The sequence below is a fragment of the Doryrhamphus excisus genome, chromosome 22 (assembly GCF_030265055.1).
Source record: "Doryrhamphus excisus isolate RoL2022-K1 chromosome 22, RoL_Dexc_1.0, whole genome shotgun sequence".
Classification (NCBI taxonomy): domain Eukaryota; kingdom Metazoa; phylum Chordata; class Actinopteri; order Syngnathiformes; family Syngnathidae; genus Doryrhamphus; species Doryrhamphus excisus.
Genome location: NC_080487.1, coordinates 14,219,099 through 14,244,256, shown reverse-complemented (window position 1 = coordinate 14,244,256; position 25,158 = coordinate 14,219,099). Strand labels below are relative to the sequence as shown.

Genomic DNA, 25,158 nt, shown 5'->3' with positions numbered 1-25,158 from the left:
AAGGACAAAAGATGGGTTGGTTGGGGGTGGAGGCTTGTGGTGTTGTATAGATATATGGAGACACATCACTCAAGTTACTGTGACATAAGCACACACACACACCTTGCATCTCGGAATGAGCTTCCCTCGCCAATGAGCGGGCTTTCCATCAGCAGCTCGAGGAGCCAGTGGAGTTTCCGGGGGTCACGGCCCTCCTATTGGGTCACCATGAATGGGACCGTGCACAAATATAGCTGATTAGCATATAGCTACAAACACGCAATATGACCTGTTGCCAGTAACACTTAACTGTCTAAATTGTATTAACTAAGCTAGGTTTTGGCTAACACCCTTCCGTTCCAGTAATCTATTGTGGGACCCTGGGACTTGTTGGAAAATATGTTAAGGGGGATCCATGATGCTTTTTCCACTTTCCTGACCAATACATGTAGTTTGTGTTAAACGATGCCAACGTTTCAGATGAGGTTTGCACGTTTGGACATAAATAGATAATTTAAAATTATTAAATTATTATATAGATGATTTAAAAATGATTATCAACAACTCCTATAACGTTGATCTAATCCTACAAAGTTGGGTTCGGCAGATATCCAGAAGTCCTCATGAGCACTTGGGAGTGTGAGCATCCACAGCTGAGTGGGTGTGCTTGGTAAATTAAAATTGACTATTTTTGCAGGAAGCACGAAATCCAAAGAAATCCAGCTGGCATAGGTGCAGATTCTGGAAGATCTGGAAAGTTTTCTGTGCTGGTTATTGTGTGTAGCTGCTCTATAGGAGTCTACAACTCAATACAAAGGGCCAAACAATGAGCAGCGGTGCCCTGCGAGTAAATGTGTCCCGTATGGGAACACACTCACGCATGCGGTGGCGATGCAGGTGCCCCAGTCAGTGTAGGTTTCCACGGTGATATTGGTCAAGGCCGTCCTGATCAGCGGGCACAAAAGATGCCATAGCCTATCCACCTGTACGCCAAAATCCAAACACAATAAGGGTGGCTTTATTAATATTGACCTTTCATATCAAATGTGTGTGTGTGTGTCAAGTGCCTTGCTGAAACTCCACAATTTGCTGCCTCTGATGAGTCCGGCTGTGATCTCACACAGACAGCGCTGTGAGCTCTCGTGAGGGTCAGCGGCGAGCTGCTCCAAGTGAGGCCATAGTAGCGGCAGGAAGACGTCGCCATAGTTACGAAACAGCCCCTGTCAAGTAATGGGTGAGTGCGTCATGTCAGGATTGACGATGAAACAATGAAGACATAAGAGAGGCGTCGTACAGCACCTTGAAGAGACAAAAGCGGCGTGGGTTGAAGCTGTCTTTTCCTTTGCGGTCCTCCAAAGAGAGAAACTGTAGAAGTTGATCAATGAACTCTGGGTCTGAGAAATATTCAAAGATGATCTTTTCTGCCTAAAAAATAAAAGAAGACAAGTGAGGCTTTGCTTTAGGATAGCAGGTGTATGTGTGTGTGTGTGTGCGTGCACAGCCATACTTCGTTCATCTCCTCATATGGCAGGTCATCTTTTAGCTTTTGCGAAGATGCATAGATCATCATTTCCCTGCAAGGGCGAGAGTAAAGGTGATTGTGATGAAGTCCCCTGCATTCAGTATTGAACTACATTAAAAATAGCAGAAAATGCCTATCCCAGCTGTCTTTGGGCGAGAGGCGGGGTCCACCCTGGACTGGTGGCCAGCCAATCCCAGGGCAAATCAAAAGTGTCAACATTTGTACATGTGCTTTCTACGATGAAAGTTTGTGACTACACACGTGCAGAACACATCTCCGTACATCCGGACGACCTCCGTGATGAAGAGCGCATGTATACAAAGTGTCTACATTCCGGTACAGTAGGTGGCGGTATGCACCTCAAGGTTGGTTGCGACCCACCATCAACAAAAACAAGAACACGTTGGTGTCAGGTGGCCTACTTTTCGGCAGTCTGTGTTAGATGGAGAGATAGCAACTTTATTCATCTCCAGGAGAACAACACAGCATCCTGTTGTCAAATAAGCAAGAATGAATTCAAGGCTGAAAAAAGAGCCCATTAGCTGTCAGGATTACCCGTCCTATCTGGGCCAAGCTGTAAGTCATCCGGTGCAGGCTTATCTAGGCCAGGCCATGCACCAGCTCCACCCTGTTACTTCTCCATGGGGTTTACGCTCCGCACTTAAAAAGACATAAAGGTGCCCGCAGGACACACGGGCCCCAAATCAAGGCACGGTTAACTTGATGGCACATTCTCCATCCTCACCTCGGCCAGGAGTAGTAGCCCACGTGTGTTTTCTCCACGTGCAGCTGAGAGTCCCACTGCTCTTCGCTGAGGGGCAGATTGTTGCTGTTGTACTGCAGCCAACGATTGGCCTGGCGGTCCCCAGCCCACATGCCCTCTGAATCAGCCACGCCGCCTGAAGACACAATAAACACATTATTACACTATACTAATTACAGAGTAAATGATTATCTCTGTAAAGGTTGTGGAGATGGCCAATGAGCGCATGGCTTCTACTCACTAATATCTGATGGCTTCACTGCTACTTTGTGTCTGGGCCTTTTGAGCTGTTTCAGGATCCCAGCCATTGCAGATATTGCCACCTAAGTGAGAGAATAAGTAGGAATGGGGCTCAGCCATCTTATCCCAACAATTGCTGGCATAAAACTGGAATGTAGATGAGCACCAACCTTGCGTATGCTGATGGAGTCATGTATGAGGCCTTGTGTGAAGTAGAGGACGGCATCCGGCGGCAGTGGGTGGTCGTCCCTCAGCAGGAGAGACAGCAAATCTGTAGCCATGTGCTCAAACTTCCAGGGCCTGAAAAGCAGGACAGGAAGTGAAAATGAAAGAAAATGTGGATTTGTGAGGTCACAGGTGGACATGAGAGAGCCTTCTGCATCTCATGCACCTTTATGAAACTCGCTGAGGACAGAAAAGGGACCCAATGTGTTCCCCCCCCCCAAAAAAAGAGTTTTGTCCATCAGCAAGCTGTGTGGATGTGAACAGCGCAGTTGGTTACTCATTTTACAAACTGTACACAATATGTGCTGGTTGGTGGTCAGCTAGTGTGTTTCCCATTAAATCCTCAAAAAGACATTGCATTGGTTCCGTTGCCGTTGTGATGTGAAATAGACTCGTTTCCACTTTCTAATGTACTCCAAATCATTTTAAAAGTGAAAGAATGAACTTGTTATGGAACAAGTTTTTACACTCAAAATCTTCTCTCCAACGACCGTCTGCTTCCAAGTACCTCTCCTCTCGGCCCGGCCTCACGCAGACAACTAGCTCCAGTGGTTTGAGACCCCTGATTTCCAGTGTGCCCTTTTGCATACTTACAGCTCTTTGTCTTCAAGGCAGTCTAAGAGGTCATTCACCAGCTTCTCATATTTCCTAAACAAGCCAAATCATTTACGTTAGTGGTGCTTTTTCTATTTCTAGGTCTGGATTGTTTATCTGCCCACCGTGCATTGACAACATTTCTGATTTGCTGGCGTTGAAGCCCCTCCTTCACCTCCTCTCCAGTGGGCATCTCCAAAGAAAGCGAGTGTGCGATTTGTTTGGCTACCTCTATGCAGCTCTCAGATACCTGGAAAAGGTTAGGGGTTACACTCAGATCAGGATAGCATCACATGACGAGGGCTGCTGCTCACGGTGAAAATGATGCCGATGGTGTCGTGCTGGCGATGGACCCTTTCGATGATGTCGTCCAGGAGCTGCCCGACCGAGTGCTCCTCCAGGGTCATGGCAGGTGAGAGTCCACAGCGGACTAGAGCGGGCCATACTGTGCCAACACAGTCCCAGTCCCTTACACTTGCTAGGCAAACCCCGCTGTGTGCCGCCAGAAGGCAGTAGAGGGCCCCCTGAGGGTGACCCACGTTCGTGTACCGTGACATGCTTCATGATCTCTTTAATAGCGGCACAATGTGTGTTCTACCTTGAACTGCTGATGTGTGCCATTGGTGTGCTGTGGCGAGAGCAGTTTCACAATTCTTGGTATCAGGTCTCTGTGGGAGAAGCTGTAGGTCACCAGGGCGGTGGTCAGCACATTCTGGGCCCGGCTCCTGACCTGCAACACACACCCACACAGTGAACACATTTCAGCAGGTTGATCCTGCTGCTGTGTATATCCCACCTGGCTGTAGGTGCTGGTGGACAACAGCAGCAGATCACACAGCAGCTCCTGGTGGACTTCTTTATACTCGCTGCCCTCAACCACGAGGGTCCTCATCTTTTAAAAACGACAAGGGTTCCTTTTTTGAAATGTTTATGTCTTGGGTATATTCCATTGACCTTGATGTGACAAACCAACCTCGTGCTGCAGCAGGGCGCGGTCCACCAGCAGCGCGCGGATGTGCTGCTTCCTCCCGTGGAGCTTCAGAAACAAAGGCTTCATTAATCTGAAGCTGACGCCAAGTGACAAGATTGCTCCGCCATGCTCACCCGGTTCTCCATGGACTTCTTGACAAGAGTGAAGCTCTTCCAGCGCGAGTCAAACTCCTTCTTGTGAATTCCTTGGAAAAACATGAGGTCGCTGATGATCTGCGGCCATGTGCAAACAAAAGCTTGGTCAGAACAACAAGACCTCCACCAAAGTTTATAAACTTCAGTGAATAATAAAAAAATATACAGAAAATGTGTAATATCTATTTTATTTGAATTTGGGTATAGCTGTAGTTTGTGCACACCTGAACTTAAGGACTTGTTGATTTGTCCTAATGAAATGTCATATCACATCACTACTATTAACAAAACCAAAAAATACAAGTTCAGAAGTACAAACCGTGGCTCCAAACTAACTTTACTAGCCAACAAGACTATATCTTCAGTGATGGAAAAGGGCTGGTCATCCCCAACCACCATATCCATGAGGAAACCACGGATCGCATTAATCCTCAGGTCGTCTCTGACAAACCTTTCGCACTTTTCAAACGGCAAGGCTTTTTTTTGTAATAATACACTGTACATGTAGGTGCCTGACTAAGGAAGTGAGAAACAAACACATGCGGTACCAACTGAGACATCACTAGGTCACCTTAATGATGACAAACAGTGACTTGGTGTCATCCTCTGTGTGCTCCAGGATGTGATCTGGTAGGACCGGAGAAGATGACGATGTAAGACGAGCATGCTGCTTCGCTGGCTGGCTGAGTGTTTAAACGTTTACTCACGTAGCAGCAGCCTCACGGTGTGGCAGATGGACTCTCTGTAGTTCTGCCGTGAAATGTCTACACGCACAAGATGACAAATGAGCGACTTCATCACAGAGTGGTGGCTTCCTGGTGTGCTTTCTTACCATACTGGACGCCAACGTGCAGTTTGACCTCCCCGAGGTTCACCATGGAGGGCACTCTAGGGAAACATACATGTATGTGTCTTTGTGGTTTTTTAATATGCACGTGTGCCAGCAAGACTCACAGGTCTGTGACAGAAGGTCCGTCCAGTGGGGCCAGCATGCTGCCGGCCCCGAGGAGGCAGTACTGTACGATTGCAAGGCTCTGCAATAGCTCCTCCCTGCGAATGAGGTGAGACATTACAGATCCAGTGCAGTTGCAAAAATATATCTGCACACCTGCTCATTGGCTGATCTCCAGAGACGTGGCGCTTGATTCGCTCCAGCTCGGGATGCAGGAGGCGGGACAGCAGCTGAAAAACAAAGTTCTCCTCCTCTCGGCTCGGAACATGCCAGCACAGACCCAAAGCTGAGACGTCGCCGGGCCGACCCCAGTCCTGCACACAGAAGCAGAAACTACTGTAGGAAGAGAAAGATGTGCTTCTTGTGTACTCAGTCACATAGTACAGCAAATGAACATGGAGCGGGAATCAAGCTGCAAGTACACAAAAATGACCAAGGTTGTTTCATAAAGTGCTGATAGCAGATCTGCAGATCACTTTTCCTTTAGGAAAAAAAGAAAGAAAACACTATCCAAGAATAAAAAGTGTTATTAAAATCCATTATGGTTTGCACTTTATTGTATGGATGACGTTATCGTCATTTGATGAGTGTTTTGAAATTAGTACCCTTATGTTGCATTTCGCTCAGCGGCCGAGTGGTTAGCACGCAGGCCTCACAGCTAGGAGACCCGAGTTCAATTCCACCCTCGGCATATTCTCCCTGTGCATGTGTGGGTTTTCTCTGGGTACTCCGGTTTCCTCCCCCATTCCAAAAACATGCTAGGTTAATTGGCCACTCCAAATTGTCCATAGGTATGAATGTGAGTGTGAATGGTTGTTTGTCAAAATGTGCCCTGGTATTGGCTGGCCACCAGTCCAGGGTGGACCGCGCCTCTCTCCCAAAACAGCTGGGATAGGCTCCAGCACCCCCCGACCCTCGTGAGGTTAAGCGGTAGAAAATGAATGAATGAATGAACGTTATACCAGTCGTGTTTTGTCTCCAAGTGTTACCCGTATGGGGAGGTCAGTGTCAAAGCCTCCAGACGTGCTCCTGTACTCGGTGGGGTAGATGAGCGACAGCGAGCGGAGCATGTGTTCCAGCAGGCTGCAGGCCAGGGTGTACGCCCGCTTACACCGCAGACGCACACACGTGTAGAGGACGCGCTCCAGCTCTTCCTGGTACTTTAACAGCTGCTCGCCATCCACACGGGTAACCTGAAACACACACACAGCCGATACAGCGGAGAGTAAATATTAAATATTGAAGTCCTGCAGTAAGTCACGGCGTCTGGCTCACTATTCTCTCGCATGGAGCTCCCAGGAGTAATAAAACAAAACAGAAAGGGTATCAATATGTTCTTCTCAGCGACAAAGTGGCTGGATATTTATGACTGTGGTGTGCTGAGCGGGCCCGGCTAAAACAAAATGTCGTGAGGTCATCATTTTTTTTTTTTTAACTACACTTTTTTTCTTTTTCTCTCTGGCAATATCAGCACCTTTCAAGATAAAATATTATCTCTGTGCATGCATTCATTTTTAAGGATGTGTGGAATCTTGCCAAGTCCTTAAACCAAAGTCAAACTGACTAATCTCTTCAGTCATGACAAGAAAACTTTGGACCATGATCATATCTATCCATCAAATGCTTGACTTGCATCTAGTGGTCTGGCACTGTTACAGCAAAATAAGGCAAACTTGTACACCGCGAGGGTTTTTTGACAGCACTGTCTCTGGAAATGTGTGACACAGCAGCATCTCACCTCAGAGAGCAGCTGGAGGTTCCACAGCAGCTCTTTATCCAGCTGGTCTTCACTCTGGAGATCCTCATCTACACACACACATATTTGGAAGATGAGTATTTTGGACTGTATCACTGGCAGGCTAATACATTGGACTAACTATTTAGGGGGCTTCAAACACTGGGCACTGCTCAAATGTTGGACATTAAGACATGACATGGACGTGAATGATTCTAATGTAGACATACACAACGTTGTACTGACTTCCAGTAATGTGGAATATGACACTGCAGCAGTGATGAACAAACAGTTGCAGAGACTCAGCGGGATGACACTGCACACACACACACACACACACACACACATTAAGACGCCAAGAAATAAGGAAGAGAGAGAATGATTTAGCCAAATAAATTGAATTGAAATGACAATAACACACAGTGGGGGGAGAGGATGTGTCTACAGTAATTGAATGTGTGCATGAATACATCGATGGAATAACAATATGCTATTTTTCTCAGACACACACACACACACACCTTGGCGGCCGCCCTGCACATGTCAGCCACCATCCTGCCTGACACGCACGTCTCAAAGATGTTGGAGGTAGCAAAGTTGTACACCTTCTGTAAAGCCACCTAATGCCAACAAGCACAAAACAAGCCATCACAACATGACTGAAAAACATGCATGTGTACTGCGTGTGTGTGTGTGTGTTACCGTGTAAATGTGTGTGGAGCACTGGGTGAGCACCGTGCTCACGGTGGAGGAAAGGCCCAGCTCCACCAGGCTCTCCAGCTGGGTCTGAGTGTCTGTCTCCATCTCGTCTCTGGTCTGCTCCAGGGTGCTGCTGTCGATGAGAGCAAAGCACCTGCACACAAACACACAATTATGGAATTTTGCAAAGAGAACATTCGTGCATCATGACCTTTAACTTGTAAATTACCGGATTGATCAATTAGTATTTGTCGTTACCTGTCCAGAAACTGTAGAACAAAGTCTTCAAACTCAGCAGAAGCAAAACACAGATCTTTTTCAACCTGATAGACAGGAAAGGATACTTATTTTCTTATTATTTAAAGGGGAGCTGATTGATCCCAAAAAGAACAGACACAACAGTTGGGGGTAAGTATTCTTATGAAGAAGCGTAACCTAATACATTTGTTCACAAATGTATGCAGGGCGCATATACTGTAAACTATCATTCATACCTTTAGAAACTCCAATTAGAAGCTCCAATTATCGGAACATGCACATTTTTAGAAAGCGGGAGTACCTGGAGTACCCATGCACCAAACAATATTCTCATATTTATAACTCCAGTATAATGATTATATATTTGTCTATATTTATAGTAGGAGGTGCATCTTCAAGACCTGTCATTTTAAAAGTAGCTCCCAGGCTGAAAAAGTGTGAGCACCCTTACTTTACACAATTTTAAATATCAACATGATCCTCGCATCCGTGGGCTTTTCAAGGCCCTCAAACAAAAAGTCTGGAAATCCCTGGTCTTTTTTACCAAGACATTGATGGATTGATGGCGTACCTCTGATAGATCACTGCGTTGAGAGGGAACGGACGAACAATCGACCAAAGGCACCAGCGTGGTGAACGTGGTGATGAACTGGAACGTTATCTAGGAACATCATGAGGAGGTGATTATTTTTTTTGCACGCCGGCTGACGTTAAATCACCAGCCGGGAGATGCACATTCATGTCATCAAATATACTCCATGATGGAGTCACTCAGTCTGGAGATAAAGCATTCCAATCTATTTTACACTCCAATGATCATAAGGAAAAACTGTGTTCATCTCCACTGGATTCACCATGCACTTGCTGAAGTCGTTGGGGTCCACCCCGGGCAGGGACCCCATGAGCAGCGGCAGCACGTGCAGGCGGCCCTCTGGGTAATAGTCGCTGGGGGCAACCAGGCTGCGTGCCATGCCAATCATGCAGCTGAGAGTGGCGGTGAGGGTGTGTGGCTCCGTCAGGGTCTCCATGGCTGCGTACGTCCTGTGTAGTATGTCACATAGATATATTTGGCAGGGAAAATACTAATACGCAGTGATTAGTAGACATACTTGTCAAGCACAGGTGAAAGGGCGAGCTGTGGCGTGAGGAGAGCCAGGTTCTGGAGGGCGTAGGCAGCGTCGGTACAGCCCGTCTTACTGCAGGTCACCAATAGAGGGCACATATATGTACTTGTGTGCAACACCCACGTTTCATGATGAAACATTTTTTTATCTAGTATTTAAAAACACTTTAAAACCGCTGTATGTGTAAAGATTTTTAAAATGTCTTTTACTAAACAATGGCCAAAGTGGAGTACCTGAACATGGCCAGCAGGGCGGCCCCAGTGAGGCTGCGAGTGAACTCCTGCAAGTCTTCATCAGTCAGTCTCTGAGATTCCGGCACCAGTGTGATCCAGCCGGGGGCAGCGTGACGTTCACGGTGGACGCGGCGCACAACGCTGGCCGGCAGACGCTGGAGCAAGCGCATGAGTCGAGACTGTAGGCACACAAGTTCCAATTTGAGCGTTATCGCCCAGAGACACGTGCTGCCTGCAAAACGGCCGCCTTTCGTTATCGGTTGAACACGAGCCAAGTCCTGGATGACAGGTTGTAAATCAAACCAAAGTGTGTGTGTGTGTGTGTGTGTGTGAGAGAGAAGCAAATATACCTGCCAGTGACCATGATTGGAGGGATGATAAAATGAGGCGATGCTGTTGAAGAGGCAAGTCAACTCTTTCTGTGCAGGGTTTCCTGGTCCACCCTAGTCCAGATGCCAGAAATCAGCCACAAAAAAATCAACAGCACACAAAAAATTGAATATCATATTTTCACAGGTGTGAGTTATAAAATTAAATAAACACAGCACAGTAATGCCTCATTAATCTTTGAATTGGTTAAAAGAGGGGCTGCACGGTGGACGAGTGGTTAGCGCGCAGGCCTCACAGCTAGGAGAAACATTGGTAAATGCTAATTAGTCCATAAAATACGGTATTACGTATTACCAGCAGGGCCGTGATCCATAACACCAGGTGTCCGATGTCATAGGAGTTGGTGAGATAGCGCAGCGCCACCATGTGGTTGACTCCGACCGGGAGGTTGAGGCTGCGCAGGATCCTGGTGAAAATCTACATGGCAAAAATACACAAAAGGGGTGAACATTGTTATTTTTGTTATTTAAAAATCAATGTAGGGGACAGGAGTGTGCATTCTTTCAACAGCTCACAGTGGCGATGTAAGGGGTCCAGTCCACGTAGCCGATGTTGTCATTGGCGAGGCGAGCAAACAGGTTCACTAAATGCTGCAAAACGACAAGACAAAACACCAAAAAAAAGCAAAGTCAAAGTGGCTTGTTCCCGACAAAAGTGAACAAAGCTGTAATGACAAGGTACTTTGAGCCAGGAGGCTGAACAGAAGCGGGCCAACAACACATCAGTCATCAATTTGAGGAAATGCAAGTGCGTCATTTCAGATGATTTCTAGGAACATAAAAGGCGGGCGTGATTCATCGCTCAAACAACATAGGAATATTTGCTAAGCCACCAATTGGTCTGATATATTTACAAGGGCACATAAATCCAGCATAATATAAATAATGCATTTGCACATGAACTTCAGTGTGTGTGTGCGTGTGCGTGTGTGTCTCACCCCTTCCCAGCTGGGTTGATTCTGCACTGAAACCCACAGATCCATCATCTCATCAAACCACAACCTGAAAGCGACCAATAAAAGAGAATTACACTCGGAGGAGCGGTGCCCCACCAGTCCGAGTAGAGGGCGTCTGAGTGAAATGCTTATTAAGTGACTTTAGGGATGAAATCCTTAAGATTTTTTGAAGCAGTTTCCTTTGTGTCTGACTGACTTCCGCTTCCTGGCCAATTAACCTAGCATGTTTTTGGAATGGGGGAGGAAACCGGAGTACCCGGAGAAAACCCACGCATGCACGGGGAGAACATGCAAACTCCACACAGAGATGGCCGAGGGTGGAATTGAACTCAGGTCTCCTAGCTGTGAGGTCTGCGTGCTAACCACTCGACCGCCGTGCAGCCTTTAAAAATTCATGCTGGCCACCAAGTCAGCACGTACATTGGGATGTAACTAACTTAAAGTGCACTTACAAACTGAAATGTGAATTTATGATCTTGGTCAAAGTCCCTCATATATATGAATCATGAATTATGGGTATCGTTGCACCCCTAAAATATATAGATATGAAAAATGTAACTGTGGCTTGCAGAGCAGAAGGGAAAAACAGACGTCTTAAAAATGATGTACTGCTGCAACCAGTCCAACACTTGGTGCAGACAAATGTCTCTCTACAGGCCAAACACGGTGAAGAATGCACTGCTGCTGCTTTTACAAAGCTGGAGTTCAAATAGGGTCCAGTTTCCCACCCCCCCACAAAACCAAGCTGTTAGCTTGTCAAGGCTGATAGAAAGAACATTATTTATGGTGCACGGTGCTTATGGAGACTTGATGACAGCTCAAATCTGTTAGAAGGATTAGAAAAATAAAGAAAAAGTGGGGCAAGTGAACGGCTTACTCTGTTGCCTTAGAATTGTGAAAACAAGATGGATAATTTTGCTGCTTCATGCGTGTTACATTCATTTTTAGAATTACCTGAAGCCTTGGCCATGCTCCTCGGGGGGCATGATGGTGGGCAGGAAGAGCTCCATGTTGCTGATGGCCTTCTGCATGGCCATGTCAAAGATGCACATCAGGGGGCGCCACTCCTCCAGCATCTCCTTGGTGGAAGGCGCAGGGAAATACCTGATGGGTGGACAAGAAAAGACCACAGCACGTTAAAAGTCATGCAAACACAATTGCAGCAGAAGATGAAACTTACGGTCTGCAGCTTTTGACCAAAGCCTTCAAAATGTGCTCCACTGAGCTGTGAATAAAAACAAAAAAAGTTACCAGTGTTCAAATAATCAGGAACGGTGTGAGCCTTTCAACCCATCACGACTCACTTGGGGAACCAGATGAGTCCGAGATGCTCGGTTTTGGAGTAGACCACTCGCTCGTACAGCTGGTAAAGCGGTCGCCACGGCAACTGGAGGTCATCTCTAGAAAGCAGTTCCTTTTTCCTGTTTGGTTAGGAATCTTGTTATTTCCTTATGGCTTGTTCTAAGAGCTATTAAAAGCATAGCCAAAGCGTTTATATAAACGGCCATAATGATGGTCAGCCTAGCTTCATATTTAGCCTTAGCATAGCAGTGGACTAATAAAGGACTTTTGTGAACTCATCTTCATTTTACTTTTCAATTCAAGTGCTCTCTTTAAACTTTGCACCAAAAAACATCTCATATATATTATTTGTTTTGGAACAGTGGGTGCTTCCAGCCCATTTCGGTGTCAAATTAAAAGAAAAATATTCTTCAATGCCGTGCTGCTCTGTTCCCGATAATTGCAGAAAAAACCCAAAACCAGGGCTATCGACACTCATTGGAGTGAGATTTGAAAATTCAAGAAGCCCGTCAACTGGAAGGAAAGTTATGGTGAAGCACGATGGATGGAGATAGAAGAGAGATCCATCTTGCCGCGGTGAGGTCTGGCGTGCCGTATTAAATCTTTGACATCTACATTATGACGCTGGCGTGGTGATGGATGCGGTCGTCATGGTAACACCCTCCAGACAGAGGCTATGTGATGAATGTGACATTGCTGCGGTGGAGACGCGTGTGATTTAAGGAACATAGGAAGCAGAGACAGGGTTCTAGATGTTAAGCAGTAGACTCCAGAGTTTTGTACGCATGTGTGCTTAGATATCCACTACACATAAATTCTGACAGCCTTTGGAAGCTGTTTGTTAAGTGTACTTCCTGGATGTTTACCCAAAACCACACTAAAAATAAAACTGTCAAACCCACTTAAGGAGCTGAATGAGCAGCCGAGCGTAGCTCTGCATCATGTGGGGCTCCAGGTCCGGGAGTGTGACCAGCTCATACAGCAGCTTGATGAACAGAACATGGTCCTCCTTGCTGAACCTCCTGCCGTAGAGCTTCAGATACCTGGAAAAGAGGACGGGAGAGGTCAGGGGACGGGTGGGCTGGACTGAAGGGTCAATCAGATGATCACCTCCTGCTTCCTGTTGCTGACCCATATGGACAAAGCATAGCTAGATGACATGCTGCCAGAAATAGGGGGCCTGTTCGAGGCACATTTCAGTTCATTTCGTGACCAAAAAGGTGCAAGTGAGTTTCTGCCATGTAGAAGTCAACCCACTTAGACGTGTACAAAGTGAAATAAAGTATGCATAAAAAAAAACAGAGACAAATTTGACAGAATAAAAAAAACCCTAAAAGGTCATTTTACAGTTACATAAAAAATTTTTTGGAAACAGTTATGATGCTTTTTCCACTTTTCTGGCCTACAAATGTGGTTAGAATGCTGTATTTTCGTGTTAAATGATGCCATAGTCTCAGATAATGAGAAAGAAGTCTGGGATGGTTCAAAACACTCAGTTTCAAAAGGCGTGGCAAAATTGAGCCTTTGTGATGTCACAGAGGCTTCTTTATATGGCCGTGGCTGTAAGCCAGATAAGCTCTCTGCCCTCCCCCAAGCGCTGCTCCTCTGTTTACTTGCTAGCAATGGCGTGTATGGGAAAGACGCCACCATCAGACACAAGTGGTTGGAGTTCCTGATTCCCTACCAGCAAAAGAAATGGATTTGAATCTGTCAACGGCATTTCACACTGGACTGTTTTGTGAACATGGGCAAGTATGGCGCTGGACTAGCCGACAAACTTGCTGAAGTCCGACGCCTTTCCCACATGACTTGGTCGTGTGGAAGAGTCAGAGGAGCAACCATTAAGTAACAGTTGGTCAGTGTCCTAAATGTGTTTATTTTGTGTAAGTCATGGAGCAAAAGTACTCATAAACAAGGAACACGATTGTTAGCCATTTCCTACCACAATTATTGACTTAAACGTCTTAAACGTTACCAATGCTGTATAAGCTAAAATGCTAAAGCTACTTACCATTGAGAGTTTCTTGAGAAACTTCAGACTGCAGTCTCTACTTGTGGATCGTTGTGGACTGTACTCGAAGTCAGGATTGTACTTGGGTAAAAAATTTGTCTTTTGGCGGGCACTGGCAACACTTATGTCTTCATATTTTCTTTCCAAGAAAATAATTGTAGACCATTTTAGATACATTTTTGCTGGCCAATTATACTTGCTATACAAGATGCAAAATGGACGCCAATCACATGACTTCTATCGACCAATCAATGAAGATAAACAGTCAAAAGTTTATGGGTAATTACTTAGGCAACATGTGAATTTCTCTTGGAGATGAATAAAGTATCTATCTAGTACAAATGACACAAACGCAACAAAATGGCACTCAGTATAATGTAAGTATTTATTTGAATGCATTTCAAAATATTGAAATGAGCGCCCTTTATGGGTTTAGCCACTAGCTAGCATGCAAATAATTCGGATGTTTAGCTAGCTATGCTATGCGGTTATGTTGTCAAGGTAATTGGTCAGTTCAAATTATGCTGAGTCACGAAGAATTAATTAAAATGATGTTGAATTCTGATGTTTAAAGTACTTACGAAAAGAGCTTCCTGGACCAGAAGGCGACCCCGGGCCAAAGCTCCCTGAGGAGCACAGCTCTGGACAGGTTCCACTTGATGTCCGCCAAAAGTTCCGAGGCCTCCCGGTCCAGCCGGTCCGAGTAAGGCAGCAGCCCATTGTACACGATCGCCTTCTGAGGGACCAGCACGGAGGGACACGCCGGCGTATGAACACCACCTACGGTCATCTCCGAGGCCTTGCCGCGTAAAAACGCACAGAGACCGGATAGGGCGGATGATATGCTGTCATGGAAGTGCTTTGGCTATCTGGGTGGCTTAATCTGCTGCTGCCGAGGACACGCAGCGACGCCGGGGGAAGGTAGGTGATCAACCCGGGAGGGAAAAGAGGGGGAAAGTGTGTCACGGCTAATTGAGCTCAGCAAAGCCGGTGGAGGTGAAGCGAACTCTGGGCCTGCCGGAAGCCACCTGCTGACCTTTGGCTACGTCATCACGCACGACGCGAGCGTGCCCAAAAGGTTTGACCCAAACCAAGATGCTTTTTGATTGACGTGTTAGTTAGTCGTCCGATCCCAAGTAAATAGGCCAGTATGGCGGATACTTTTTCAACATAATTGAATGATTTAGTGTTTTGCATTAGTATTAATAAAATATATTAATACCATTGAACAAAGCATAATAATAAAATAATTCCCTTATATTACTTTTTTTTTTTAGCAAAATAGTCAATAATGCAAAGAGGTATACAGAAGCAGACACTATGTCATTCCCCAAAGCCTCCTGTGTCCAAGAACTAATTCCCTGTGTTTGTAAACTATACAGTATGTAAATATATCCAATCTTCCCTCGCCACTTTGCTCTTCAAATTTCGTGGTTTAACTGGATTTAACTGGATTACTGTTTGTCTGCTGTTCTACTGAACCCGAAGTGACTGACTGACAACCCAATCTATGGCCCTTGATGAGGCAAAGAAATGCAATCACAAAAATCAAAAGTGTGCAGTTTGAATACGATGGATAATGGCTTTGTTCACATGTTAGTCTGCCCGCCATTTAAAGGGTTAAATCGGAGAAGCACGTCTCTTTAATGCATCCATAGCCTCAACCTTCTCCTCTCTTAAGTTCCTTGTGTTGTCTTACTTGTAAATCCTTTTACTTTAAGCCCGCATAATTCTCTGACCACAGCATGCTTAGAGTCATGCATGTAGTCTGCTTGTGAGGAGGATTAAACGGTACTGCATGTACTGTACTGCAGTACTGCATCACACCTGGGTCTGGCCTAACTGCTAATTGGCTGAATAATTGATAGGTAGTAAGGTAGTAGGTGTACATCTACGGATAGAACATTTATCGTGTGTGTTTGTGTGTGTGTGTGTGTGTATTTTGGCACAGTCACAGTCAAGCATGTGTTCATGCATGTGTGCACTGATGGAAGAAATGATTCAAGATGATGATGATGATGATGAATCTTTCACTCAGCAGGAGAGCAAGAAAGGCAAAGACAAGATGATCCGGCTAGAAGTGGATGTTTTTCTAATCCATACATGCTCATTTTCACTGATGTCATTTTTTTTAAATATTGCAAAACAGTCCATGCAGATGATGTAAATGCGTGTGTGTGTAAATAGAACATTCCCAGACACTCGCATTAGGCTTTGCTCTTATATATTCAAACAAAAACACTATATTAACACTAGTCAAAGATCATCTGTATGACAAGAGTGCAAAAACTGTAGTCAAGATCCTCTATGCAACTGGAATGCTCTGCAGTTTTAAAAGTACCTCCTGGGAAAAACCAGCAAAAGTGTATATGACAAGAGGAGTGATCGTCTGTAATAATCAAAGATCTGCTATATGACAGGAACACTCTTCTCTATTTAAGGACTAGTCACTAGTCCAAGATCCTGTACATGACGGGCACACTGCAAAAATGCTAGTCAAAGATCATCTATACGACAGGAGCGCTCTGCTGTTTTTGAGGACTACCAGTCCAGGATTTTGGACATGGCAGGTGTGCTGTGATGTTTTTAAGAACGCACTGCCAAAACGCTAGTCAGAGATCCTCAACATGGCCGAAGCAGTCGCTGTGTTTGCCTACTGATTGGCCAAACAGTCAAGTTGGTGAAAGATGTTCTAGTGCCAAAAGCCAAACACTATCGACATGACAAGTGCTGTTTTAGGGATAGTTTAGTGCTTTGGTGTGATGTCATGCACGCTAGCAGTTAGCAAGACATCCATCCAGCTGTTCATGCAGACATTTCGACTACAAGCCCAGCCCCCACCCTCTCTCTCACTGTAACACCAGGACAACTTTCTGCTCAACTCTCAGCGCTTGTTCACCTCTCCGGTTTCTCTCAGCGTCCTTGTCTCGCGTGGACACACCGGCGACAGTGTGGAGGACACAAGGAAGCAAGGAAGCAAGGAAGAGGAGGCAAGGCATTGTGACGGACGGAGGACTTTCCAAAGTGAAGAAGGATGAGTTGGCTGGCCATGCTCTTTTGTGCAGCAGCTGCAGGTACACACACACACACACACACACACACAGGTCACATCATTAGGTACACACACTCGTCCCCCGTAGGCGTGTGCGGCGAGGGGGTCGCCAACCTGACATCGGCGGTGTGTCGCCACCCGTGTGAGGATATGTCGCAGATGCTCACCGACATCCACGACATGCGTCTCATCACCGGAAACCTGCTTGAAGACCTGGACAGACTGGTGAGACGAATGAGTGCTTATTAGCTCCGCCATGGGGGGTCTGCACAATCAATTGGAGCACCCATATTTAATATGTCATTATTAGTTCTCATCTTGGTCCCATGACTCAATTATTATCTGCTTTGCGTGTTTGAGATGAGTAATAAAGGTCTATAGAATGGTCTATAGAATAGACGGGAATCCTGGGACAAGGGTTCAAGCCTTGGTGGTGGTCTGCCCTCCCTGGGTGTTCTTGTTGTAGTCATTGGGAGTTACAGCCTCAGCAAAAACACTGAAATCCTGACTGGGAACATCTCAATGCTCTGGTAGAAGATGCCAAGCTGAGGTTTGTGAAGAAATGGATGCGGCCGTGCAAATGGAACATGTATTAACATCCTCCTCCTGGCGCCAAATGCCGCCACTGCCGTTTGGAAAAAAAGAATGGCGACGGTGTTGCCTTTCTGGCCGCACATTCTGACAGCAAACATCCATTAAGTTTCATTTTGTTTTTGTCTCCTCAGATGAGAGAAAATGACGACATGCGTGTAGCTCTGGCTGGACTCGACGGCATCAACGACGAACACCATCCAAGCAGAGATGGCGAGGTGGCGTGTGTGCAGGACGGACGGGCGTACGAGCACGGCGAGGACTGGGACGTGGACAGCTGCACGTCCTGCGCCTGCCAGGTCCACGCATGCACACGCACACGCACACGCACACGCACACTCAGTCATGTTTTGATGTTACAGTGGAAAAGTGGCGCACAAATACTTGGAGTTAGGACACTACACTACACTATACTACATTTAACAGTATATACCCCCTTATTGTACTGCAATGAGATGGGGAAGACCTGGGTTTGAATCTTGTGCATGCGTGGCTTTTCTCCAGGTACTCCGGTTTCCTCCCCCATCCTGGCTGGCGACCAATAATTAAAATTATTTTTTAATTAATTGATTTAATTAAATTATTGTTTTATTTTCCCCAAAATTCAAAGTTAATAATTTGGTTCTAGTAAGGTCGGTTAGGTAATAATAATAATCCAAAAAACAAGTTTCCGCTTTGTGTGCTAAATAATAATAAACTAAAATAACTAAAAGACAAAGGTCTCTGACAGCGTCAATTAAAGACAACATTGTTATCCTAAAGGCTGGATTTGTAGTCATCGACTGAAACTAGTGGCCTCTGTTATATACTGTAGTACATGCACTACATATTGGTTGAGTGTATTTCCTTCCTGAGTGTTTTTAATAACATTATTCCTGTCATGACCTCATTCCTCAAGTTAACATCTGGCCATACGCCATTACACAGATTTCTTTCCACTTAGCGCATGAATACTTTTTCCTTTGGTCTAGTATGGAAGGGTGCTGTGTCATCAGGCGTCCTGTTCTCCGGTGTCCTGCATCAATCCGTCCTTCATGGAGGGGGAGTGCTGCCCCGTCTGCCTGAGTGAGTCACCACACGTCCAAGTGGAACAGCGCGGCTGGCTAACAACCCCACGTACGTACGTTGGTTGTGGATGTGAAGACAAAGCAGATGGCTGGTCGCCGTGGTCCGAGTGGTCCGAGTGGACCGAGTGCTCGGCGACCTGCGGGCGTGGAGGGCAGCGAAGGGGTCGATCCTGCAACGGCGACGTGGCGTCCTGTACCGGGCCGTCGGTTCAAACCCGCAGCTGCACCCTGATCAAGTGCGAGGGCGACGGTACGCTCTTGTAACGCACACGGACGGTTTATTTGTCTTCCTGTTTGACTGACTGAGCACGTGTTGTCCAAGGACTTTGTTTCTGCCAGCGCTCCACAAGTGGGCCAACGTTTTGAACCTCGCTCAAAATGGATTTTAGAGATGGCGAGACACTAATTGGAACCATGTTTTTGCTCTCCCACTGTATACACAACGCTGAGAGGATGTGACGTGTGGACGATTCTGCTTTCATGTTCAGCGCCAAGTGACGGGAACTGGGGGATGTGGTCCCCTTGGTCTCCATGCACCACCACATGTGGACGGGGGAACATCACGCGGGTCAGACTGTGCGACCATCCGCCACCACGGAAGGGAGGCAGAGGATGCGAGGGCACAGCCTTGGAGATGCAACCTTGCAACAACACGCTGTGCCCAGGTTGGTACTGACCATCCCAAAGTGATTACGAGACGTGATTAGAAGTCACGTGGTGTGTTTGTGCAGTTGCGGGAGGCTGGACGGCCTGGTCGCACTGGGGTCTGTGCTCAAAGTCATGTGGGGGAGGCCTTCTGAGCCGGCGGAGGACGTGTTCCGACCCTGCCCCACAGTATGGTGGGAGGCCATGTGCTGGAGACACGACAGACTACGAGGCCTGCAATAAGCAAGCATGTCCTTTGGGTAGGCTCAAACCTCCGTAGCCTAGACTGACCTTTTACAGTCACGTCGTACCACTTCAGACATTTGACCCCAAGTACCCCCGACCTGGACATCTCAAAAACTATTAACTTAGAATTCATTCATTTTCTACCGCTTATCCTCACGAGGGTGGCGGGGGTGCAAGATCATAATGTTAGAACTTGCATACGACTTCTGTTCATTAATATTTCAGCCTTATGCTATGAAAATGACATTATTTTTGAGGATGCTATTGGAGACCTACACAGAGGTCCAAAAAAGGCCAGCATTGGTAGTCCAGTGAGCGGCATCGTGCAACATCTCTGGGCACTGTGTGTCATTGTGCGTTTTCAGACGCGTGTTTGCTGTTGAGTCCGTGCTTTCCCGGCGTGGCGTGCTCCTCGCATGGCGATGGCGCATGGCGATGTGGACATTGCCCGGCGGGTTCCCACGGCAACGGCACTCATTGTGAAGATGACAACGAGGTAAAGCGAGTAAAATAAGTCTGATGTGTGTGCCACACCAACACGTTGTGTGTCTGCAGTGCGATGTGGCGGGCGTGTGCGTTACCCAGTGCGTTAACACGGACCCCGGCTTCTTCTGTCAGCCGTGTCCTCCTCGTTACAAAGGCAACCAGCCCTTCGGTCTGGGGCTGGCGGAGGCCCAAAGGAACCGGCAGGCAGGTTTGGACCTTCTCCGATGACCTTTTCCTGGCGGTTGAGATGTAACGTCTGTCCACTGCGGCTGCAGGTGTGCGAGCCCTACAACCCGTGTAAAGACAACACGCACACATGCCACCATCATGCCAACTGTGTGTACCTGGGCCTGGCGTCACAGGTCTTGTACAAGTGCGTGTGCGGCGTAGGGTTTGCGGGCAACGGTTTCCTCTGTGGTGAAGACGGCGATTTGGATGGCTGGCCCAGCAGCAGACTGCCCTGCAACAGGAATACGTCGTATCGCTGTCAAACCGTAAACAAGCAACTTGCTTTATTATTTGCCCTTCTGGGGGGCGGTGACTAACTACGGAGTCTGGCTGCAGGACAACTGCCCCACAGTGCCAAACTCAGGACAGGAAGACCTGGACGGGGACGGGCGAGGCGACGCCTGCGATCCCGATGACGACAATGATGACATCGTCGATGAACAGGTGCTTTACTCAGCGGTTCCCTTTCACGCTCCGCCAATGCTACATGGCTACATGGCTACACGCTAATGTGTGTTTCGCAGGACAACTGCCCACTGGTGTACAACCCTCGACAGTTCGATGCCGACCAGGATGGCGTCGGGGACCGCTGTGACAACTGTCCCTTTGATAGCAACCCCCTGCAGACGGATACGGATGGAAACGGCGAGGGGGACGCTTGCAGTATTGACATTGATGGAGATGGTAGGAAGTGTCAGACAGGAAGTGAGCCCACCCTTTACATTTCAGCAATCATCTTATTTCAGGCTGTCAAACGGTATATAGAAATATATATTAGGGCTTTCAAAGTGGAACGCTACAGTATTTTTGTTGTTATACGGGCTGCTGTAAACGTGGAAGTCCTCGGGAGCGCTCGGGAGTGTGAGCAGTCACAGCTCGAGGGGGGCCGGGGGTGGACCGTTTGTGTCAGAAGCAGGAAGTCCGTGTAAGCACTGCAAAAAGAGGTCTAGAAATAAGGACCAGGCAGCAGAGGAGGCCATAAAGGCGTGAAGTAAAAAGTAAACATATGTAGGAATCCATACATTAGAAAAAACAACCAATAAAGCATCTCATTGGTAATGCATATCAGGACCAGACTGACTCAACACACAATTCTACTTTTTGGACAATAATGATCACGTGATCGCAATGGTTGCTCATTTGTTTCCAGAGGTCCCAAATGATGGAGACAACTGTCCACTTGTCTACAACACTGACCAGAGAGACACAGACATGGACGGTGTCGGGGACCAGTGTGACAACTGTCCCCTTCTCCACAACCCACAGCAGGTAAGGACCACGCCCAGCCGACGTACGCAAATACGTGACCGCTATTTTGCAGCGGGACTCCGACAGCGACCTGGTGGGCGATATGTGCGACGACAACGAGGACATCGACGAGGACGGTCACCAGAACTCTGTGGACAACTGTCCCTACGTGGCCAACAGCAACCAGGCCGATCACGACCGGGATGGCAAAGGGGACGCCTGCGACCACGACGACGACAACGATGGCGTGCCCGACGACAGGGACAACTGCAGGCTGGTGGCCAATCAGGAGCAGGCAGACGCTCATGGTTAGCTTTGGCAGACATCTTCTCCTTCCTGTCAACAAACAACCCTTTCCTCCATGTTTGTTTCTCAGGGGACGGCACCGGGGACGCCTGCTTTGATGACTTTGACAAGGACAGCGTTCCAGACGCGCTAGATCCGTGTCCTCTCAACCAAGACATCAAGTACACGGACTTTCGGAAGTTTCAAGTGGTTCTGTTGGACCCTAAAGGCACCGCCCAGTCTGACCCGCTGTGGGTGATCCGCAGCCAAGGAACGGAGCTGCTCCAGACAACCAACTCGGACCCTGGCATAGCTTTGGGTAAACGTCAGCACATTCCCGCTCAATAAATGTTGATCATCACCAACGTTCCCACAGGATACCACAAGTTCAACGCGGTGGACTTCAGCGTGACCTTTTACGTCAACACCAACCGGGATGACGACTACGCCGGCATCGTCTTCAGCTATCAGTCCAGCCGACGCTTCTACGTTGTTATGTGGAAACAGGTTTGCTCTCTAGGAAGGCCAGTGGAATATGAGTGGCACATACGTATGTATGAGAGACAGCAGGGACGCCATCAAGATACTCCAATATTCATTTTGCAGTTCAAGCACCACTCTGTATGAAATGTATCTGCTGCTTCAACCCTGAGCAACGTTAGCTTCATGAAGACTTCCACTCCTCAGGTGTCTCAGGCCTACTGGGAGAAGAAACCCTTGAAAGCTTTCGGGACAGCGGGTGTCTCCATTAAACTGGTCAACTCCACCACAGGACCGGGGGAATATTTGCGCAATGCCCTGTGGCACACCGGGAACACTCGAAACCAGGCATGAGTCAACTCCTGATTTCCATGGAAAGATCTAATCTACTTGTCTCAAGCGTTTTGGTTTTTTGGTCTGTCTCAGGTGCGGACGTTGTGGCACGATCCCAACAAAACGGGCTGGAAGGACTACACGGCCTACCGCATGCACCTCATCCACAGACCCAAAACTGGGTTCATCAGGTGATCGTCACGGTCTACTGTCAGCTCTCGACAGGAAGGCAATGTGATAGTCATTAGTCGGCGTTCAGGAAACATCCTTGACACGTGAACAGGATATGTTCAAAGCTCAAACTTCCACTACTTGGCCGGCTTCTCGTGTTTATTTGGGGGGGGGGGGGGGGGGGTGGAGCTGTCACTCAGCGTGATGATGAAAGTGGATGGCGTCCAAATTTTTAAAGCTGGAAAAACAACGTCCTGTCTCTCTCACACCATCTGCCCTCATGTCCTCCTTCACTACATCCACAAAGCTCCTCTTTGGTCTTCCTCTACGCCTCCTACCTGGCAGCATCCTTCTACCAATATATGGACTATCTCTCCTCTGGACATGTCCCAACCATCTCAGTCTCAAGGCCTCTAACATGTAATGTCCCTCTGATGTACTCCTTCTTGATCCTATCCATCCTGGTCACTCCCAATGTCAACCTGTGTGGGATGTTCTTAATCCGGCCCACTGGGCATTCAACAGACGGTAATGCTGGTAAAAAATACACAATCCATAGGAAAGCATGACGCCCCCCAGAGGCACTAAGTCGTACCGCAGGTCAAAATGTTAATAATATCTTATAACTTGTGTACTTTAGGTTTATTTGACCAGGAAATATTGATAAAAATAGTCATTTTTACACAAATGGTTCCATTAAGGACATTTGAGGTTAACAACCAAACTGCTAATGGCTGTGCTTGGACAACAGGGTGGTGGTGTACGAGGGCAGGCACATTCTGGCGGATTCGGGCGGCGTGTATGATGACACCCTGGCCGGGGGCCGACTGGGGCTTTTTGTCTTCTCTCAGGAACACGTGCTCTTCTCTGACCTCAGATACGAGTGCAGAGGTAAAGAAATCCGTCGTGCCTGCTCGCTCCTTCCGTGTTTGCGTTGTGTCGTCTATGTGATGACATCTTTATCTCATATTTGGGCTTTTTCTGTCTTCAGACAACTGAAATGTTGAAGAAATCTACCAGCACTCGGAGACGAGGCCGCCTAAGAAAAGGATACATCCTCTTCTTTCTTGTTACAATACGTTTTTAACGATTGGAAGTAGGGGACATTTCTTTGTGGTCAACGATTTGATGTGCAAATTTGAAGTAAAGGGTATCCATTTTGGAAATATGGGCCATTATTCAAAGGAAAGCATATTGTTTCATTACTATTTTTATTAATATTAGCATATTAGCTCTTGAACCCGCCCACAAAGGTGCAGCAAATACATAATGTGAGAGAACCTTTTTGTTATTACAGTGTCAGCTCAAAGTAATATTTGTTTATTTATGATACTGCTTTTAAATGTTTGTGAGTAGAAAAGCCTACTTTCAGAAACGATTATTGTGAAATATTTGCCACAATGCACCTTTCCTTAATAAAATGTACAAGTGAAAATACCTAAAACACATCTTATCTTTGAGCAGGACAAACATTTAGTCTAAACTGCAAACTCAATGTAATTTAGTTTCTCTTTTTAAACACAGTCATTAAAAACATACATATTAATAATTATACTACAGTAAATGTTATTTGATTACAATACTGTAACTATTAGTTAGAAATCAACCAGTTTTGTAAGTTTAATTTGTCGTACTTTGTTTGACCTTTGACCTTGACGCACCAACTACGTTCTCCCGTGCAAAGATGGACTATACCATGTTGTATATGGGGAGGCACAGCACCTCGAGGAAAACAAAGACAAATGTTTACAAACCCGCTAAACTAACTTCAGTTATGTTTAAAGACCGGATGACTTTAACGGCCAACAGTGAGAAACAAAGAGTACGATATACTGTATGCTCCAGAGATATGGGGGGGCGGGGGTCCCCCAACTGTATGATATTCCATGTATGATATTCCATGTATGATATTCCATGTATGATATTCCATTTGGTCACATGAGGGATTGGTGATGGAAATGAGCTAAAAGCTAATCTGGGGCACTCGCTGATTCTACATGAGTACGTCAACTGCACACTGTACATAAACTATGATTAAAATGTAAATATATTACTTTAAAAATATGTCGTGGTTCCATAACTGTTTACGTTTTTTGTTGTTGTTGTTTTTTTTTTACATGAGCGCTTGTCTAATGAAGTGGCCGGTGACTGTCAACATGGTATCTACTGCCATCTAGTGGTCACTCCGTGACATTCACCCGCTAATGTGGAAGGAAGTC

At 46.7% G+C, this 25,158-nt stretch overlaps 2 protein-coding genes across 5 annotated transcripts in view; one reads left to right on the top strand and one right to left on the bottom strand.

The window, feature by feature from the left end:
- Positions 1-25,158, bottom strand: part of LOC131109274 (proteasome activator complex subunit 4B-like) — a 38,549-nt gene that overhangs the window by 11,305 nt on the left and 2,086 nt on the right. Inside the window, exons 3-43 of one of the 3 annotated variants that reach the window (XM_058061065.1) lie at positions 20,309-20,654; positions 17,274-17,381; positions 14,689-17,175; positions 12,999-13,139; positions 12,099-12,215; positions 11,975-12,019; positions 11,749-11,898; positions 10,777-10,840; positions 10,355-10,429; positions 10,134-10,256; positions 9,800-9,892; positions 9,450-9,727; positions 9,202-9,288; positions 8,947-9,133; positions 8,664-8,753; positions 8,093-8,157; positions 7,838-7,988; positions 7,657-7,755; positions 7,382-7,451; positions 7,139-7,206; positions 6,390-6,593; positions 5,557-5,714; positions 5,403-5,498; positions 5,281-5,336; positions 5,156-5,212; positions 5,020-5,075; positions 4,428-4,526; positions 4,297-4,359; positions 4,120-4,215; positions 3,922-4,053; positions 3,638-3,847; positions 3,449-3,573; positions 3,324-3,377; positions 2,675-2,804; positions 2,506-2,587; positions 2,247-2,400; positions 1,487-1,553; positions 1,279-1,404; positions 1,047-1,199; positions 858-962; positions 103-194 (exon numbers count right to left, since the gene is read on the bottom strand). In XM_058061065.1, the coding sequence (XP_057917048.1) occupies positions 103-194; positions 858-962; positions 1,047-1,199; positions 1,279-1,404; positions 1,487-1,553; positions 2,247-2,400; positions 2,506-2,587; positions 2,675-2,804; positions 3,324-3,377; positions 3,449-3,573; positions 3,638-3,847; positions 3,922-4,053; positions 4,120-4,215; positions 4,297-4,359; positions 4,428-4,526; positions 5,020-5,075; positions 5,156-5,212; positions 5,281-5,336; positions 5,403-5,498; positions 5,557-5,714; positions 6,390-6,593; positions 7,139-7,206; positions 7,382-7,451; positions 7,657-7,755; positions 7,838-7,988; positions 8,093-8,157; positions 8,664-8,753; positions 8,947-9,133; positions 9,202-9,288; positions 9,450-9,727; positions 9,800-9,892; positions 10,134-10,256; positions 10,355-10,429; positions 10,777-10,840; positions 11,749-11,898; positions 11,975-12,019; positions 12,099-12,215; positions 12,999-13,139; positions 14,689-14,897 (4,427 nt within the window). In that variant the 5' untranslated portion in view covers positions 14,898-17,175; positions 17,274-17,381; positions 20,309-20,654. Of the gene's footprint in view, positions 1-102; positions 195-857; positions 963-1,046; positions 1,200-1,278; positions 1,405-1,486; positions 1,554-2,246; positions 2,401-2,505; positions 2,588-2,674; positions 2,805-3,323; positions 3,378-3,448; positions 3,574-3,637; positions 3,848-3,921; positions 4,054-4,119; positions 4,216-4,296; positions 4,360-4,427; positions 4,527-5,019; positions 5,076-5,155; positions 5,213-5,280; positions 5,337-5,402; positions 5,499-5,556; positions 5,715-6,389; positions 6,594-7,138; positions 7,207-7,381; positions 7,452-7,656; positions 7,756-7,837; positions 7,989-8,092; positions 8,158-8,663; positions 8,754-8,946; positions 9,134-9,201; positions 9,289-9,449; positions 9,728-9,799; positions 9,893-10,133; positions 10,257-10,354; positions 10,430-10,776; positions 10,841-11,748; positions 11,899-11,974; positions 12,020-12,098; positions 12,216-12,998; positions 13,140-14,107; positions 17,176-17,273; positions 17,382-20,308; positions 20,655-25,158 lie in introns of those variants that run through there. The other 2 variants (XM_058061066.1, XM_058061067.1) reach the window with 2 other exon arrangements.
- On the top strand, positions 14,379-24,468 carry LOC131109275 (thrombospondin-2-like). 2 transcript variants are annotated; one of them, XM_058061070.1, is made up of 21 exons: positions 14,379-14,484; positions 14,682-15,028; positions 17,025-17,384; positions 17,885-18,049; positions 18,722-18,815; positions 18,894-19,067; positions 19,306-19,482; positions 19,549-19,722; positions 20,074-20,204; positions 20,264-20,398; positions 20,470-20,688; positions 20,759-20,866; positions 20,947-21,106; positions 21,573-21,691; positions 21,744-21,978; positions 22,047-22,274; positions 22,332-22,462; positions 22,643-22,783; positions 22,862-22,959; positions 23,691-23,830; positions 23,931-24,468. In XM_058061070.1, the coding sequence occupies exons 3-21, from the start codon at positions 17,142-17,144 to the stop codon at positions 23,936-23,938; spliced, it is 2,880 nt and encodes a 959-aa protein (XP_057917053.1). In that variant the 5' UTR covers positions 14,379-14,484; positions 14,682-15,028; positions 17,025-17,141; the 3' UTR covers positions 23,939-24,468. The 2 variants fall into 2 exon arrangements, with proteins under 2 accessions (XP_057917053.1, XP_057917052.1); XM_058061069.1 differs by having other exon boundaries at positions 18,722-19,067.